Source organism: Belonocnema kinseyi, chromosome 4, assembly GCF_010883055.1.
Source record: "Belonocnema kinseyi isolate 2016_QV_RU_SX_M_011 chromosome 4, B_treatae_v1, whole genome shotgun sequence".
In the NCBI taxonomy this organism is placed as follows: Eukaryota; Metazoa; Arthropoda; class Insecta; order Hymenoptera; family Cynipidae; genus Belonocnema; species Belonocnema kinseyi.
The window spans coordinates 2,324,346-2,341,684 of record NC_046660.1 but is presented as its reverse complement, the minus strand read 5'-3'; the positions used below and the strand labels follow the sequence as shown (position 1 = coordinate 2,341,684).

General features: G+C 20.9%; 1 protein-coding gene across 1 annotated transcript in view; it reads left to right on the top strand.

Moving 5' to 3' along the window:
- The window catches only part of LOC117172180 (intraflagellar transport protein 140 homolog), a 94,056-nt gene that overhangs the window by 15,327 nt on the left and 61,390 nt on the right, over positions 1–17,339 (top strand). Inside the window, exons 3-4 of the mRNA XM_033360012.1 lie at positions 736–983; positions 13,800–14,118. Of these exons, the coding sequence (XP_033215903.1) occupies positions 736–983; positions 13,800–14,118 (567 nt within the window). The remainder of the gene's footprint in view (positions 1–735; positions 984–13,799; positions 14,119–17,339) is intronic.

Below are 17,339 nucleotides of genomic sequence, written 5' to 3'. Positions count from 1 at the left end.
ATGAAATTTCATGTGTTTTGTTAAAATTTGATTTTTTTAGCAGAAGATTTATCATTTTAATTGAGAATTCACTTGAACTATTCCAATTTTTGTGGAAAACACCTTTTTGAAAAGAAATGTAAAGTTTTAAAGAAATGTTCTGTTTGGTAGAAGGGTTAGCTATTCTATTCTTTTTTTAATAATTCCTTTCTTTGGTTGGAAAAATATATATATATTTAGTTTAAAATTGATCATTTGTGTTGAAAATTCCACTATTATGGTTAGAAAATTCATATTTTTGGTTGAAAATTCATCACTGTGATGAAAAATTTATTTTTTTTTTAAAGAAAATTCATTTCTTTTTAGTTAAAATTTTATATTTTATGTTGAAAATTAGTAAGTTTTAGGTGAAAATTGAACTATTTTGTTGAAAATTTGTTACTTTTCTGGTTGAAAATTGATTTTACTTACTGAAAATTGAAATATTTCATTTTTCGTAGAAAATTTATCTTTTTAGATGAAAATTCATGTATTTTGTTAAAAATGAAATTCTTTTTCAGTTAAAGATTTATCATTTTAATTGAAAATTCATTTGAACTATTCCACTTTTTATGGTAAACTTAACTTTTTGATAGAAATGTAATTTTTTTTTCGTTAAAAAATGTTTGTTTTTTTTTTATATATATAAAATGTAAGTATTTTATTATTGGTTTAAACAATAAATTGTTAAAGTTTTCTCTTCGATTATAATTTTAGATGTGGCCGGGAGACACCGGATCGAGTGAATTTAATACGATCGTAACTCCTCATCGAGATCCGATAATGATTTTGCAGTGGAGTCAAAACGGTGGAAGATTGGTGTCTGCCGATGCGGGCGGATCTATCGTTGGCTGGAAAATAGACTCGAGAAATCAACTTCTCATGACTTTTCATCATGAGTTGAAAGATTCTTTCGTTCATATTGCCTTCAAAATTTCGCCCCCGAAACCCGGCGTCGATTTAAGGTAGATATAACCTTTTATTTTCATTTTTTTTTTTACCAAATTCCTTTTTTTTTTCATCCTGAAATTTGAAAAATTCCCTAAAAGTTCTCAAATCGGAAAGTTTAATCCATTTCTTTCCAATTTTTTATATATTTTTAAATAAAATTTCGATTAATTTTTTATGAATGATAAAGAGAAATTCAAAACTTCAGAAAATAAGAGACTTTGAAAGTAAAAACAGGGGAAAAAAGGAGATTTTTCACACAAAAAAAAGATGAATAAAGTCTTTAAACAAAATTAATGTGGGTAATGTATTAAATTAAATTTTAAGCACTTTAAATTTCTATAATTTAAAGTGTAAATTTTGCTTATTTAACGAAGTATTTCATTTTTAACGGAATTTTTAACTGAATTATTGAATTTTCAAGCAAAAGGATGAATTTTTTACAAATAAAAAACATGAATTTTCAGCAAGATTGTTAGATTTCCAATCAAGGATATAAATGTTCATAGAAAAAATGAATTTTGACAAAGTAGTTCAACTTTTTACCAAGCAGTTGAATTTTCAACCAAAAAATATTTGAATTTTTAATCTAAAAAAGTTGAAGTCATCCACAAAAAGATGAAAATTCAAGAAAATAGTTGAATTTTCAACAAGGAATTTTTTTTTATTAAGAATGAAAAAAGTTTTAAACCGAAATTATGAATTTTCAATAAAAAAAGTTAATTTTTAGCTAAAAATAGTTTAGTTTTCTACTAAAAAAGACGATTTTTCAACAAAACAGTTAAATTTTCAACCAAAAAATTGAATTTCCAAGCCAAAAATACGATTTTTGCAATAAATATTTACATTTTTTCAAGAAATATGAATTTGCAACTAAAATGATGAATTTTTAACAAAAAAAAAGTAAATTTTTGACAAAGTAGTTCAAATTTTTACCAAAAAAGATTTTAATTTTAAATCTAATAAAGTTGAAGTCATCCACAAAAAAAATAAATTTCAAGCAAATAGTTGAATTTTCAACATTTTGATAGAAAAAAAGTGAATTTTTAATCCGAAATGTTGAATTTTCACTAAAAAATTTTCTTTTCAGCTAAAAAAAGTTGAGTTTTTTACTAAAAAATCAAATTTTTCAGCAAAATAGTTACATTTTTAACCAAGGACATGATTTCTCGTTATTCAAAATTAATTTTTTTAACTGAGAATTCAACTATTTAGTTAAAATTTAATTTCTGTAGTTGAAGATTATATTATTTTAGTCAAAAATTGAACTATTTGAATGAAAGTTTATCTGTTTTGATCGAAATTGTGTCTTTTTTTGTGAAAATGATATTTTTTGTTAAAAAATTAATCTTTTCTGGCTTAAAATTTTACTTTTTGTAGACAATTTGTCTTTTTTTTTAATTGAAATATATTGTTTTTGCAATGAAAATGTTTGGTTGAAAATTCGTGTACTTTTTTGTTGAAAATTACTTTAAAAATTAAAATATTTGGTTAAAAATTCTCAAAATGTAACTTTTCCATTTTTTGTTAAAAATGTATCTTTTTTGATAAAAATTTAATCTTTAGGATTAAGTTTTTTATTGAAAATTTATCTGTTTTAGGTGAAAATTCACCAATTGGGCTTCATTTTTTTGGTTGAAAATTAATTTCTGTGGTTGAAAGTTTAACTACTTTATTAAAAATTAGTTTTTTTTTTGTTTTAAAATTAACTTTTTTTTTAGTGTAAAGATTGATAATTTTAGTTGAAAATTCTTTTTAACTATTCCATTTTTTTGGTGGAAAATTCACTTTTTTTATATAAATTTAATCTTGTTTTGTTAAAATTGCGGTTTTATAGAAATTTTAATTATTTATTTTTTGAAATTGCATTTCTTTAGCTGAAGAAAAAATATTTATTTAAAAATTCTGAAATGTTAATTATTCTATTTTTTGTTAAGAATTCATTTCTTTGTTTGAAAACAAATATTTGGATAAAAATCTTTTTTTTTATGCAGAAAATTCATCTTTTGGGTTGAAAATTCGTTTCTTTTTAGTAGAAAATTAACCTTATCGGTTAAAAATTCAACTAAATATTTGATGAAAAATTCATATTTTTTGTCAGATTTAGTATTATTTTGGAAAATTTATTGTTCCATTTCAGAATTATAGTTCTTTTCGAAAAAAGAAGAATTTGTAAGAATATAGTTAAATTTTTAAATAGAAAGAATAATTTTTAAACAGAATGATAAATTTTTAACGGAAGTAGTTCAATTCTAGGTTAGAAAATGAATTTTCAACAATAAAATTTGTTTAACAAAAAAAAAACAAGTATTTTTCAACAAAATAATTAAATTTGTAACCCAAAAAATGAATTTTGAACTAAACTGAAAAATTTTCATCCAAATATTTGAATTTTTGGTCCAAAAATATGAATTCTTTGCCAAGAAGATTAAATTTCTGCCGAAGAAAACGAATTTTCAATAAAATACATGAATCTTCAACCAAATATTGTTAATTTTGTTACCAAAAATATCCATATTATCACAAATGGAATCGTTATAATTTTGATTTAAAAAATTAATTTTGTATCGAAAAAAATTAATTTTGAAGACACTAGTTAAATTTTTAAATAAAATATGAATTTGTAAGTAAAATTATAATTATAATTGTGATTGAAAATTTAACTTCTTGGTAGAAAGTTGAACTATTTTCTTTGAAACTTCTTTTTTTTAAGTATCATAATATTAGTTGAAAATTCGTTTTTTTCTTGTTTACAAATTATTTACTTAAACTGCAATTTTTAATATTTAGTTAAAAAATAAAATAAAATACTATTTTTAGAAACTAGAAAAATATAAAAAAAAATCAATCAAACAAAATTGTTCAAAAATGTATGTTTTTTGTTAAAATCTCGTCTTTTGTTAAAACATGTTTCATGTTTTAAATTTAATTGGTCTATAGAGAATTCGTATTTTCGCCTGGAAAATTAAACAATTTGGTTAGAAAATTTAACTATTTTTTTAGCATTTTCAGAATAAATTTGTTTGTTGGTTAACAATACAACTGGTTTTATATTATTATGTTGTAATTGAAGATTTATGTTGAAAAATCGTATTTTTTGGTTTAAATTTAAATCTTTTTTAATTTAAATTAAAATCTTCTTTGTTGAAATATCAACTATTTTATTGTTTGCTATTTTATTTGAAACTTAATTTTTTTCATTGAAGATTCATAATATTAGTTGAAAATTTGTTTTTTTTCTTTGTTAAAAATTATTTGCCTAAACTGAAATTTTAAATACTTTCTTGAGAATAAAAACGAAATAAAAAACTATTTTTAGAAATCAGAAACAATTTTCAAAAACAATTTAGTTGAAAATTCAATACTTTGGTTGAAAATTAATTTTTTCAACTGTTCCATTTTTAGTTGACGATGAATTTTTTTTTGTTCAAAATTCAACAATTTGGATGAATATTTATCTTTTTTAATTTAAAAGAATCAACTATTTCTTTGAAAAAATTCACGTATTTTGTTTAAAAAATCGATTTTTTTCTAGAGAATTATCTTTGCCTTTGAAAATTAATCTTATAATTTAAAACTTCTTTTTTGTTCAAAATTTAAGTATTCCAGTTAAATATTAATCATTTTTGTTGAAAGTCCATCTTTCAGGTTGGGAATAAAATTATTTGTTTGAAATTTAAACTCTTCTGTTAAAAATGAATTTTTTTGTTTCTTAAAGTTTCATCATTTTAATTTAAAATTCATCTCTGGTTGAAAATGTAACCTATTTATCGAAAATAAATTTATCTTTTTTTGGTAAAAATTCAACTATTTGGTTGAAAATTCATATATTTTGCATTTAGAAATTAAACTTATTAGAAGGTTGAATTTAACTCTTTTTTTAATTTAAATTAAAATTTTCTTTGTTGAAATATCAACTATTTTATTGTTTACTGAGAATTCATCTATTTAGATTGAAAATTTAACTCGTTGGTTGAAAGTTGAAATATTTTCTTTGAAACTTTCTTTTTTTTATGGTTCATAATTTTAATTTAAAATTCATTTTTTTCTTTGCTATAAATTATTTGCTTAAACTGAAGTTTTAAATATTTAGTTTAAAAAATTAAATTAAACACTATTTTTAGAAACCAGAAAAATATAAAATAAAAGTATAAAATGTAAAAAAAAATAGAAAATAAAAATATTGGAATATCTTTGATATTCTAATAAGATTCACCAGACTATTCTGGTCTAAAATTAATTTCTTTGGTTGAAAATTTACTTATATTGTAAAAAATTCCTTTTTTTGTCGTTCAAAATTAACCGGTGTAACTGTAAATTGAACTATTTCATTTTGAGTTGAAAAATCATCTTTTTTAGGTAAAAATTTATCCTTTTTCAGGTGAAAACTTAACTGTTTGATTGGAAGTTAAACTATATTGTTAAAAATGCAGCTTTTTGGTTAAAGATTCTTGATTTAGTGGTAAATTTTATGGTAGAAAATTGTATTTTTTTGTGAAAATTTGTTTTTCTTAATTGAAAATTTATATATTTTTTTGACATTTTTTTTACGATAATTAAAATTCTAGCTTGTAAATCCATCTTTTTGTTTAAAAAATAAATTATTAAACAAATTTAACTAATTGGTTGGAAATTAATTTTTTTTTAAATTGAATTATTTTGTTAAACATTCCTTTTTTTCTTAAATGAACATTTAATTATTCCATTCTTAACTGTAAATTTATCTTTTTTGGTTGAAAATTAAACTATTTGTTTAAAAATATATGTATTTTGTTCAAAAATTGTCTTTTTTTTAAATTAAAAATTGAACTCTTTTGGTGACAATTTGGTATTTAAAGACAAAACATAAATTTTTTAAACTAAAATTGAACTATTCCAGTTGACAGTTCATCATTTTACTTGAAAATCCATCTCTTTGTTTGATAATTTAACTAGTGACTTAAAAATTCTATTTTTGACGGATAACAAATGAATAGTTTTTTACTTAAAAATGTATCTATTCCATTTTTAGTAAAAAAAATTCTCTTTTTTAGTTAACAATTAAAGTATTTAGTTAGAAATTTATGTATTTTGTTGAAAATTTGTCTTTTCCGATAGAAATTTAATTTTATGGGTTGAAAATTGATCGTTTTGATACAAAATTCAACTCGTTGTTTAAAATTTTTTCATTTTTTGTTAAAAATTTAACTATTTTGTTGAAAATTCATTTGTTCGAGTAAAGAATTAATTTTTTGTTAATTATAAATGTAACCATTCCATTTAAAGAAAATTAAAAACGTATTTTTTTAGCTGAAAATTTAATTATTTTTCGACTGAAAATTTTACGTAAACTTTAAGTAAAAAACTGTCAAAAGTACAACTAAAGTCGATTCTTCTTGGTTTGAAAATTTATCTATTTGGTATAAAAGTAATTTGTTTTGCTTAAGGATTTAATTATTTTTTGGAAAATTCGCATTTTCATGTTTAAAATGCAACTGATTTATAGAGAATTCGTATTTTTGGCTCTAAAATTAAACAATTTGTTAGAAAATTTAACTGTTTCGATAAAACTCTATGCATTTTGTTGAAACTTCGTCTTTTATAGCATCTTTAGTATACATTTTTTTGTTAACAATGCATCTGGTTGAAAATTAATCTGTTGTAATTGAAGATTTAGGTTGGAAAATCGTTTTTTTTTTTGTTGTTAAATTTGACTCTTCTTTAATTTAAATTTAAATCTTCTTTGTTGAAATATCAACTATTTTATTCTTTACTGAAAATTTATCTATTTAGATTGAAAATTCAACTCTTTTGTTGAAAGTTGAACTATTTTCTTTGAAACCTCATTTTTTGGTTTTTTGAAGATTCATAATTTTAGCTGAAGATTCGTTTTTTTTCTTTGTTAAAAATTCTTTGCTTAAACTGAAAATTTTAATATTTTGTTAAAAATAAAAACAATACTATGTTTATAAAGTAGAAAAATATAAAACAAAAATCAATCGAACAAAATTGTTCAAAAATGTATGTTTATTGTAAAAATCTCGTCTTTTCTTGTAGAAAATTAATCTTCTTTGTTGAAAATTTATTTTTTTGGTTGAAAATTCAATTTTGTTGTAGAAAGCTCAACTGCTTGGCTTGAAAATTAAACATTTCGGACTGAAAAATCTTTTCCGGCTGAGAATTTTATGTAAACTATTTTGTTAAAAATCACCAATTCGGTAGGAAATTTACATATTTCTTTAAAAATTTATTTATTTTAATGAAAACTATTATTTTTTGTCAGACATTTTTTTGAGTAAATGAATTTTCAAAGAAAAATGTAATGGTGGATATTAAAAAAAATATATTTTTTTAAAATTTAAAATAAAAAACATTTTGTTTTAAACAACAAAGACAATGTCTCAGTAAAAATTTGATTTTCTACCAAAAAATAAGAATTTTCAATAAATTAAATAAAATTTGTTAGTCATGAAAAAAATATTTTGAATGCATTTTTCAAATTTCCAGACTGAAAAGACGAGTTTCTAACAAAATACGTAAATTTTTGAACAATTTTGTTTGATTCATTTTCATCTTATATTTTTCTTGATTCTAAAAATAATTTTTTATTTTATATTTATTTTCAAGAAAATATTTAAAATTTCAGTTTGAGCAAATAATTTGTAACAAAGAAAAAAAAAGAAATTTTAAACTAAAATTATGAATATTTGAGCAAAAAAATAAAGTTTCAAAGAAAATTGTTTAATTATTAACAAAACAAATTAATTTTTATCCTAAAAATGCTTAAAAATGACGAAGTTTCAACAAAATGCATCGAGTTTCATCGAAACAGTTAAATTTTCTAACAAATTGTTTAATTTTTGAGCCAAAAAATATGTTTTTAATTTAAAAAATTGAATGGTTACATTTATAGTTAACAAAAATTAATTTTTTACTAGAAAAAATCAATTTTCAACAAAATAGTTAAATTTTTAACAAAAAATGAAGAATTTTTATAAAACGAGTTGAATTTTTTGTCAATACGATCAATTTTCAACCCACAAGATTAAATTTCTATCGGAAAAGACATATTTTCAACAAAATACATAAATTTCTAACCGAATACTTTAATTGTTAACTAAAAAAGAGAATTTTTTTTTACTAAAAATGGAATAGATACATTTTTAAGTAAAAAACTATTCATTTTTTATCCGTCAAAAATAGAATTTTTAAGTCACTAGTTAAATTATCAAACAAAGAGATGTATTTTCAAGTAAAATGACCAAAAGAGTTCAATTTTCAATTAAAAAAAAAGACAATTTTTGAACAAAATACATATATTTTTAAACAAATAGTTTAATTTTCAACCAAAAAAGATAAATTTGCAGTTAAGAATGGAATAGTTAAACGTTCATTTAAAAAAAAAGGAATGTTTAACAAAAACAGTTAAATAAAAAAAATTAATTAATTTCCAACCAATTAGTTAAATTTTTTAATAATTTATTTTTCAAAGAAAAAGATGGATTTTCAGACAAGAATTTTAATTATCGTAGAAAAAATGTCAAGAAAATACATAAATTTTCAATTAAGAAAAACAAATTTTCACAAAAAAATACAAGTTTCTACCATAAAATTTGCAACTAAATCAAGAATCTTTAACCAAAAAGCTGCATTTTTAACAATATAGTTTAACTTTCAATCAAATAGTTAAATTTTCACCTGAAAAAGGATAAATTTTTATCTAAAAATTTTATACAAGAATAGTCTGGTGGATCTTATTAGAATATCAAAGATATTTCAATATTTTTATTTTCTATTTTTTTTACATTTTATACTTTTATTTTATATTTTTCTGGTTTCTAAAAATAGTGTTTAATTTAATTTTTTAAACTAAATATTAAAAACTTCAGTTTAAGCAAATAATTTTTAGCAAAGAAAAAAATGAATTTTAAATTAAAATTATGAATCATAAAAAAAAGAAAGTTTCAAAGAAAATATTTCAACTTTCAACCAACGAGTTAAATTTTCAATCTAAATAGATGAATTCTCAGTAAACAATAAAATAGTTGATATTTCAACAAAGAAGATTTTAATTTAAATTAAAAAAAGAGTTAAATTCAACCTTCTAAATCTTCTATTACAACATAATAATATTCAACCAGTTGCATTGTTAACAAAAAAATTTATATTAAAAATGCTAAGTGAAATTTTATCTGTCAAAATAAAATTTTTAAGTCACTGGTTAAATTATTAAACAAAAAAAAATGAATTTACAAGTGAAATGATGAATTTTCAAATGAAATAGTTGAACTTTATGTCAAAAAATGTATTTTCAACTATAAAGATTAATTTTCTACAAAAAAAGACGAATTTTCTACAAAGTACATCAAATTTTCAAATAAATAGTTTAGTTTCTAAATGCAAAATATATGAATTTTCAACCAAATAGTTGAATTTTCACCAAAAAAAGATAAATTTATTTTCGATAAATTGGTGAGATTTTCAACCAGAGATGAATTTTAAATTAAAATGATGAAACTTTAACCAAAAAAATTAATTTTTAACAGAAGAGTTTAAATTTCAACCAAATAATTTTAGTTCCAACCTAAAAGATGGACTTTGAACGAAAATTATTAATATTTAACTGGAATACTTAAATTTTGCACAAAAAAGAAGTTTTAAATTATAAGATTAATTTTCTAGGGCAAAGACAATTTTCTGGAAAAAAATCGATTTCTTAAACAAAATACGTGATTTTTTTTCAAAGAAATATTTTATTTTTTTAAATTAAAAAAGATAAATATTCATCCAAATTGTTGAATTTTGAACAAGAAAAGATCGATTGTCAACTAAAAATGGAACAGTTGAAAAAATTAATTTTCAACGAAACTACTGAATTTTCAACTAAATTGTTTTTAAAAATTCTTTCTCGTTTCTAAAAATAGTTTTTTATTTCGTTTTTATTGTCAAGAAAGTATTAAAAATTTCAGTTTAGGCAAATAATTTTTAACAAAGAAATTTTCAGCAAACAATAAAATAGTTGATATGTCAACAAAGAAGATTTTAATTTAAATTAAAAAAGAATTAAATTTAAACCAAAAATACGATTTTTCAACCTAAATATTGAATTGCAATCAAACAAATTTATACTAAAAATGCTAAAAAATAGTTTAATTTTCAAAATAAATTCTTTAATTTTCCAGGCGAAAATACGAATTCTCTATAGACCAATTAAATTTTAAACATGAAAATGTAAATTTTTAAACAAAGAGTCAACTTTGATGCCCAACAGATTAATTTTTTTTACAAAATAGATGAATTTTCAAACAAAAAAGAATCGATTTTAGTTTGTAATTCTTTACAAGTTTTTTACGTAAAGTTTACCTACAATTTCCAACCAACAGAGATTTTTCAATGAATAAAAAAAATGACATCCGAATTGTTTAATTTTATAGCCAAACAGATAAGCTGTCTACAAAAAAAAAATTGAATTTTCGGCCAAATAGTTAAATTTTCAACCAAAAATATGAATGTTCAACACAAAAGATTAATTCTCTTCAACAAAATACGAGATTTTAACAAAAAATATACATTTTTTAACCATTTTCTTTGATTGATTTTTATTTTATATTTTTCCAGTTTCTAAAAATAGTATTTTATTTTATTTTTTTTTTACTTAATATGAAAAATTGCAGTTTAAGTAAATAATTTGTAACAAAGAAAGAAAAGAATTTTCAAATAATATAATGAATCTTTAAAAAAAAAGTTTAAAGGAAAATAGTTAAACTTTCTACCAAGAAGTTAAATTTTTAATCACAATAGATACATTTTCATTAAACAATAAAATAAATTTCAAAGAAAATCGTTTAATTTCTAACAAAACAAATTAATTTTTATATTAAAAAATCTGAAAAAAGATGAAGTTTCAACAAAATAGATCAACTTTAAACGGAATAGTTAAATTTTCTAACAAATTATTGATTTTTCGACCAGAAAGATAGGCTTTCTACAAAAAAGTTGAATTTTTAAACGAAATGTTTAATTTTTCAAACAATTAATTAAATTTTCAAACAAAAAGATGAATTTTCAATACAGAAAATTAATTTTCTACAAGAAAAGACGAAGTTATAATAATACATTATTTTTTAACACAAACGTTGAATTTTTAACCAAGAAGATTGATGAAAAAATTCAATAAAAAAATACAATAAAAAATAAATAAAAAACAGAAGATTAATAAAATAATTAATATTTTAAACAGATAAATTTTCCACCAAAAAAGCTAAATTTTGAACGAATTACACAAATTTTTAATTGAATAGTTTAAACATTAGACCTGGTTTTAGTGAATAAAGTTTCAACGAAAAATGTAATAGTTGATAGTTTTTAAAATTTTTAAATAAAAACAAAAAACTATTTGGATGTAACCAACAAAAAGATCAATTTTTAACAACATAGTTAAATTTTCTAGCAAATTGTTGAATTTAAATTTAAACAATTAAACTAATTGGTTTGAAATTAAACCATTTGTCTTTTCAATTTAACTGTTTTGTTGAAATTTTCTTTGTTTTAACTGAACATTTAATTATTCCATTCTTAATTGTAAATTATTGTACTACTTTATCGAAATTTATTTTGTAGTTGTAAATGTATAATTTTAGATCAAATGATTCTTTCTGGTTGAAAATTTTTTATTGAAATTTTTTTTATTGAAAATTCGGGTTTTTGAGGGTAAAAATGAATTTTTTACACAAAAATTTTACTATTCCAGTTGAAAATTCATAATTTTACTTGAAAATTTATTTCTTTGTTTGATAATTTCACAACTGTCTTGAAAATTCTTCTTTGAGGAAATAAAAAATGAATGGTTTTGTAATTAAAAATGTATTTATTCCATTTTTTGATCAAATATTCTCTTTTTTAGTTAAAATTCAACTGTTTAGTTAGAAATTAATGTATTTTGTTAAAAATTTGTGTTCCTCGGTCGACATATAATCTTCTGGGTTGAAAATTTATTGTTTTGATACAAATTTCAACTATTTGATTAAAAATTCTTCATTTTTCGTGAAAATTGAACTATTTAAAAAATTTTTTTAACTATTTAATCTTTTTAGTAAACAATTTTTGTATATTTTAAAAATGCATCTTTTTGGTAGAAAATTAATCTTCTTAGTTGAAAATATAAACATTTGAATTTAAACTTTGTTAAAATTCATTTTCTGGTTGTAAATGCTTCATTTTAGTTGAAAATTTATCTTTTTGGTGGAAAATTTAACTATTTTTGTGAAAACTCCTTTATTTTGCGTAAAAAATTATTTTTCCTGAACTAAAATTGAACTATTTCAGTTAAGTAATTATAATTTTATTTACAAAATTCATATATTTATTTGAAAATTTAACTAGCGTCTTCAAAATTAATTTTTTAAATTAAAATTATAATCAACTATTTGGTTGGAAATTCTTCATTTTAGTTCAAAATTCATCTTTTGGGTTAAAAATATAATTATTTTGTTGAAAAATCGTTGTTTTTTGGTTGAAAATTTATTTTCTAACCTAAAATTGAACTACTACCGTTAAAAATTGATCATTCTATTTGAAAATTAATCCATTTGTTTAAAAATTTAACTAGTTTCTTGAAAATTCGTCTTTTTCGAAAAGAACTATAATTCTGAAATGGAACCAGGATTTTTTTTCAAGATTCATAATAGTTGAAAATTCGTTTTTTTCTTTGTTGAAAATTATTTGCTTAAACCGAAATTGTTCATGCTTTCTTGAAAATAAAAATAAAATAATTAACTAGTTTTAGAAACGAGAAAAATATAAAATTCTTTGAAAATCCATTTTTTTGTAGAAATTAATCTTTTTTAAATATGAATTAATGTTTTATTAGTTTATTAATTTTTTTGGTTTTTTATTTTATTTTATTATTTGGATGACAGTTTTTAAATTTTTTTATTTGAAAATCTCTGTTGGTTTGAAAATTTTACGTAAACTTTACGTAAAAAAACTTGTCAAAATTATAAATAAAATCTATTCTTTTTCATTTGAAAATTTATCCATTTGGTAAAAAATTAATCTGTTTTGCTTAAAAATGAACTTTTTTGTTCAAAATTCATATTTTCATAACTGCTTTGTAGAGAATTCCTACTTTCGGGTCAAACAATCAATCATTTGTTAGAAAATTTAACTATTTCGTTGAAAGTTGAATAATTTTGTTGAAACTACGTATTTCTTTAGCATTTTTAGTATAAAAATCAATTTTTTTTATTAAAAATGCATTTGTTTGAAATGTGTGTTTTTTTTTTAATGTATCCCTTAAAGGGTACACTTCCGTAAAATTACATAAAGAGCATACTGGGTGTAAAATACCCAAGATTATTCAAACGTGTACTGTTCCGACGGTATTGGATAGTTTTTTACAATAAAATCAATTAATGATGTTTGATATGTCTAGTATAAGGAGAGAAAGGTTTCATAACAGTTTTTGAAATTTAAAGTAGTTAGAAAAAAATCTTTGTTGGGAAAAAAATTAAAAAATTACTTCTTTCACTCTAAAATTAATAACTTTTTAAGTTTTTGATATTTTGACTTAAAATTTTACTTCAACACTTCTGAAGTACGGCGCTTCAAAAATAAAATTATTTTACTGATCAAAATTATGTGAAAATGACATAGAAAAATAGGTTTTCATGTAATTTGTTAGCTGGCGCCATATGTTCCATTTTTATGAATTTGATTACGTTGCGTTAAAGCGCAAATAAGTCGCTGGGTATTTAACACCCAGTGTGCCATTTAAGGGTTATGTGGACCCCAAGACCTAAAGAAACAATCTATGATTCAAAAGAATGATAAAATTGGATGAATTTTGTTCTCAGCGGACTGGCAAAAGCAGCAGTCGCAGGGGATGAAAGGGCATTGGATCTTTTCAGTTCCTGGCGTCCGAAAACTGCCGCACCAACGGCAGTGACGACTCAAAAAGACAGTCACGCCTTCTACATTGGCACCGCAAATTGTGTGATTTATTTTGTGGATATTCAAGGCCAGTGCACAGAAGTTCTCAATGCTGATGGAACAGATTTACATTCCTTATTGTATCATCAGACTAGGGATTCTCTAGTTGTAATGACCGAGGGATTAAATATCGCTCACTATCAAGCAGATCCTGTCAGTGGAAGGCTCACAGAATTGACGAAAGTAATTGGAAAACTAATTCCTTTTTTTTTATTCTATTGTGATATTAAAAAATATTTTTAAACTTTTGCGATAATTGGATATGAATTTTCTTAATGGTCTTCCTAAATATTTAATTTTTGAATTTGAAACAGTCATTTTCAATAGAATTTTCAAGAAAATATTTCAATTTAATTTAAAAACCGGGAATTTATTTTTGCCTTTTCCAAGTTAGAATTTTGGATAATTTTTTCAAAGTTCCTTTTACTAAATTTTTAGGTAAAGAAGGTACTTCAAGCAGTTTCTGGAATAAAAGTAGTATTTTGAAAAAATATTTCTAAATTATAATAGAGAATTCTTTTACATTGTTCGTTGCGAAATCATATTTTTTTAGTTAAAAATTCAACTACTTTGTGAAAAATTAATTATTTGGTTGAAAATTGATATTTTGCATTAAAATTTTTTTAAAATTAATAGTAGAAATTTAATCTTTATGGTTGAAAATTTACCTTTTTGGCATAACATTCAACAATTCCAGTTAAAGGTTTTTCATTTTAGTTGAAAATTTATCAGGTTGGTTAAAATTAATTTGTTTAACTGAAAATTTAACTGTTCTCTTTTTATTTGAAAATGGACATTTTCTTGTATAAAATTCAACAATTTGGATGCAAATATGTCTGCTTTAATTGAAAAATTCAAATATTTTTTTGGAAATGCACGTATTTTTTTTTAAATCGATTTTTTTAGAAAATTATCTTTATCTTTGAAAATTATTCTTATTATTTAAAAATTCTTTTCGGTTAAAAATTTAAGTATTCCAGTCGAATATTTATAATTATTGTTGAAAGTTAATCTTTTAGGTACTGAAAATAAAATTATTCGGCTGAAATTTAAACTCTTCTGTAAAAAATTTTTGTTTGTTAATGATTCATAATTTTAATTTGAAATTCACCTATGGTTGAAAATGTAACTACTTTATTGAAAATTTATCTTTTTTGGGTGAAAATTCAACTATTCGGTTGAAAATTAATATTTTTTATTTAAAAATTAAACTATTTGTTTGAAAATTTATGTACTTTGTAGAAAACGTGTATTTTTTTGTTGAAAATTAATCTTTAAGGTTGGAAATACATTTTTTTGGCATAAAATTCAACTTCCAGTTAAAGATTTATTATTTTCAGTTAAAAATTCATCAGTTTGGTTGAAAATTAATTTATTCAACTGAAAATTTGACTGCTTTAATTTAAAAATTTAACTATTTTCTTGAAAATGCTCGTATTTTGTTAAAAAAATCGTTTTTTTTCTAGAAAATTATCTTTGTCTTTGAAAATTAATCTTATTATGTAAAAATTCTTTTCCTTTGAAAATTTTAGAATTCCAGTTAAATATTTTAAATCTTTTTTTAATTCATCTCTTAGGATGGAAATAAAATTATTTGGTTGAAGATTTATCGTTTTTTTTGGTTAAAAATAATTTTTTTAAACTGAAAATTCGACTATTATTCTAGTTGAATATTCCACAATTTTACTTAAAACTTCATTTTCTTGGGTGAACATTTATTTTTTGACTAGAAATTTCATTATTCAATTTTTGGTTAAAAAAATATATTTTCCAGTTTGAAAATTAATCTTTTCTAATTCAAAATTCAACTATTTCGTTAAAAATTCACGTATTTTGTTGATTTTTTTCGAAAATGATCTTTGTCTTAAAAAAATAATCTTTTCGTTTAAAAATTTAAGTATTCCTGTTAAACATTGATCATTTTTGTTGAAAATTTATCTTTAAGGTTGGAAATAAAAATATTCGGTTGCAAATAAACTCTTTTTTTTTGTTTTTTTTGGTTGATGATTTATCGTTTTAATTAAACATTTATTTCTTGAACACAAAAATATGAATTTGAACAACAAAACGTGGATTTTTAACCAAATAGTTGAAGTTTGAACTAAAAAAAAAATAAATTTTCAACCAAAAATGGAATAGGTAAATTTTTAGTACAAAAAATCTATCAAAATAATGAATTTTCAAGAAAAAATAAAAATTTTCTAATTAATGAATTTAATTTTCACCAAAGAATATGATTTTTATAAAAATAATACATGAATTTTCAACTGGAAAACACCCAAATAGTTGAATTTTGAACTAAAAAAGGTTTTTTTTAATAAAAAATGAAATATTTAAATTTTCAGTTAAAAAAATTTATTTTTCACAAAAAAAATTTTTAAATGATGCACTTTCAACTAGAATATATGAATATTTAACAAACAAGTTTAATAATAATTTGCAAAAAAAGGATTAATTTTTTACTAAAATTAAAATGGAAAAGTTAAATTTTCAATTAAACTGATGAATTTTCCAAAAAGTAGAATAATTTTTAAAGAAAAAGATCAGTTTTTTACCTAAATAGACGATTTAAAAAAAATGTATTCTTAACAAACTAGTTAATTTTCAACTAAGAAGGATAAATTTTCAACCAAAAATAAATTTTCATTTCAAATAATTCATTTTCGACAAAAAAAAACGAATTTTCCTATAACATAGTTAAATCTTCGACCAAATACTGTCGGGAGTCTTTAAAAAAAGGGATGAATTTTGAACCAAAAATATAATAGTATTTAGAAACTTTACTTTTTAAAATAAATTAAAAATTAAAAAAATAAATAAAGAGGAAAGAAAAAGAACACAACAAAAATTAAAAAAAAAAAAAAACTCAAGAGAAAAAAAAGAATGAAGTGTTTGGATTTTGCCTTCTATTTCTTATCCCCTTTTTTCTTTTAATTTTCAAGAATTTCACAGTTAAATTAGAATGGTGAAAGTTACAGATGAATTTAAATTTTGATTTATTCTGAATTTTAATTTTTTAAATTTTTCTTAAATATTTTTCAACGTTGTACTTAACGTATTTATAAAATTGTACCTTTTTGGTGTTTAATCTTGGTTATACTATCTATTGATAAATTAAAAATAAAAATGGCAGTTATTCTATAATTGTGAATAATTGTAAATTAAAAAATAAAAAATACAAAGAAAAATTTTTATATAAAAAATATTTAAAGAATAAAAAGTAAAAAGTAAATAATTAAAAAATAATTGTGAAGGTAAAACTGAGTGGAAAAAGCGAGATTTTGAAATCTTTTGGAATCTTAGAAATCTTTTGAAATAATGTGAAATCTTTATGAAATCTTGGCAATCTTCTCAAATATATTTTGAAATTGTTGAAAGGTTTTAAAATCTTTTGGAATCTTTGA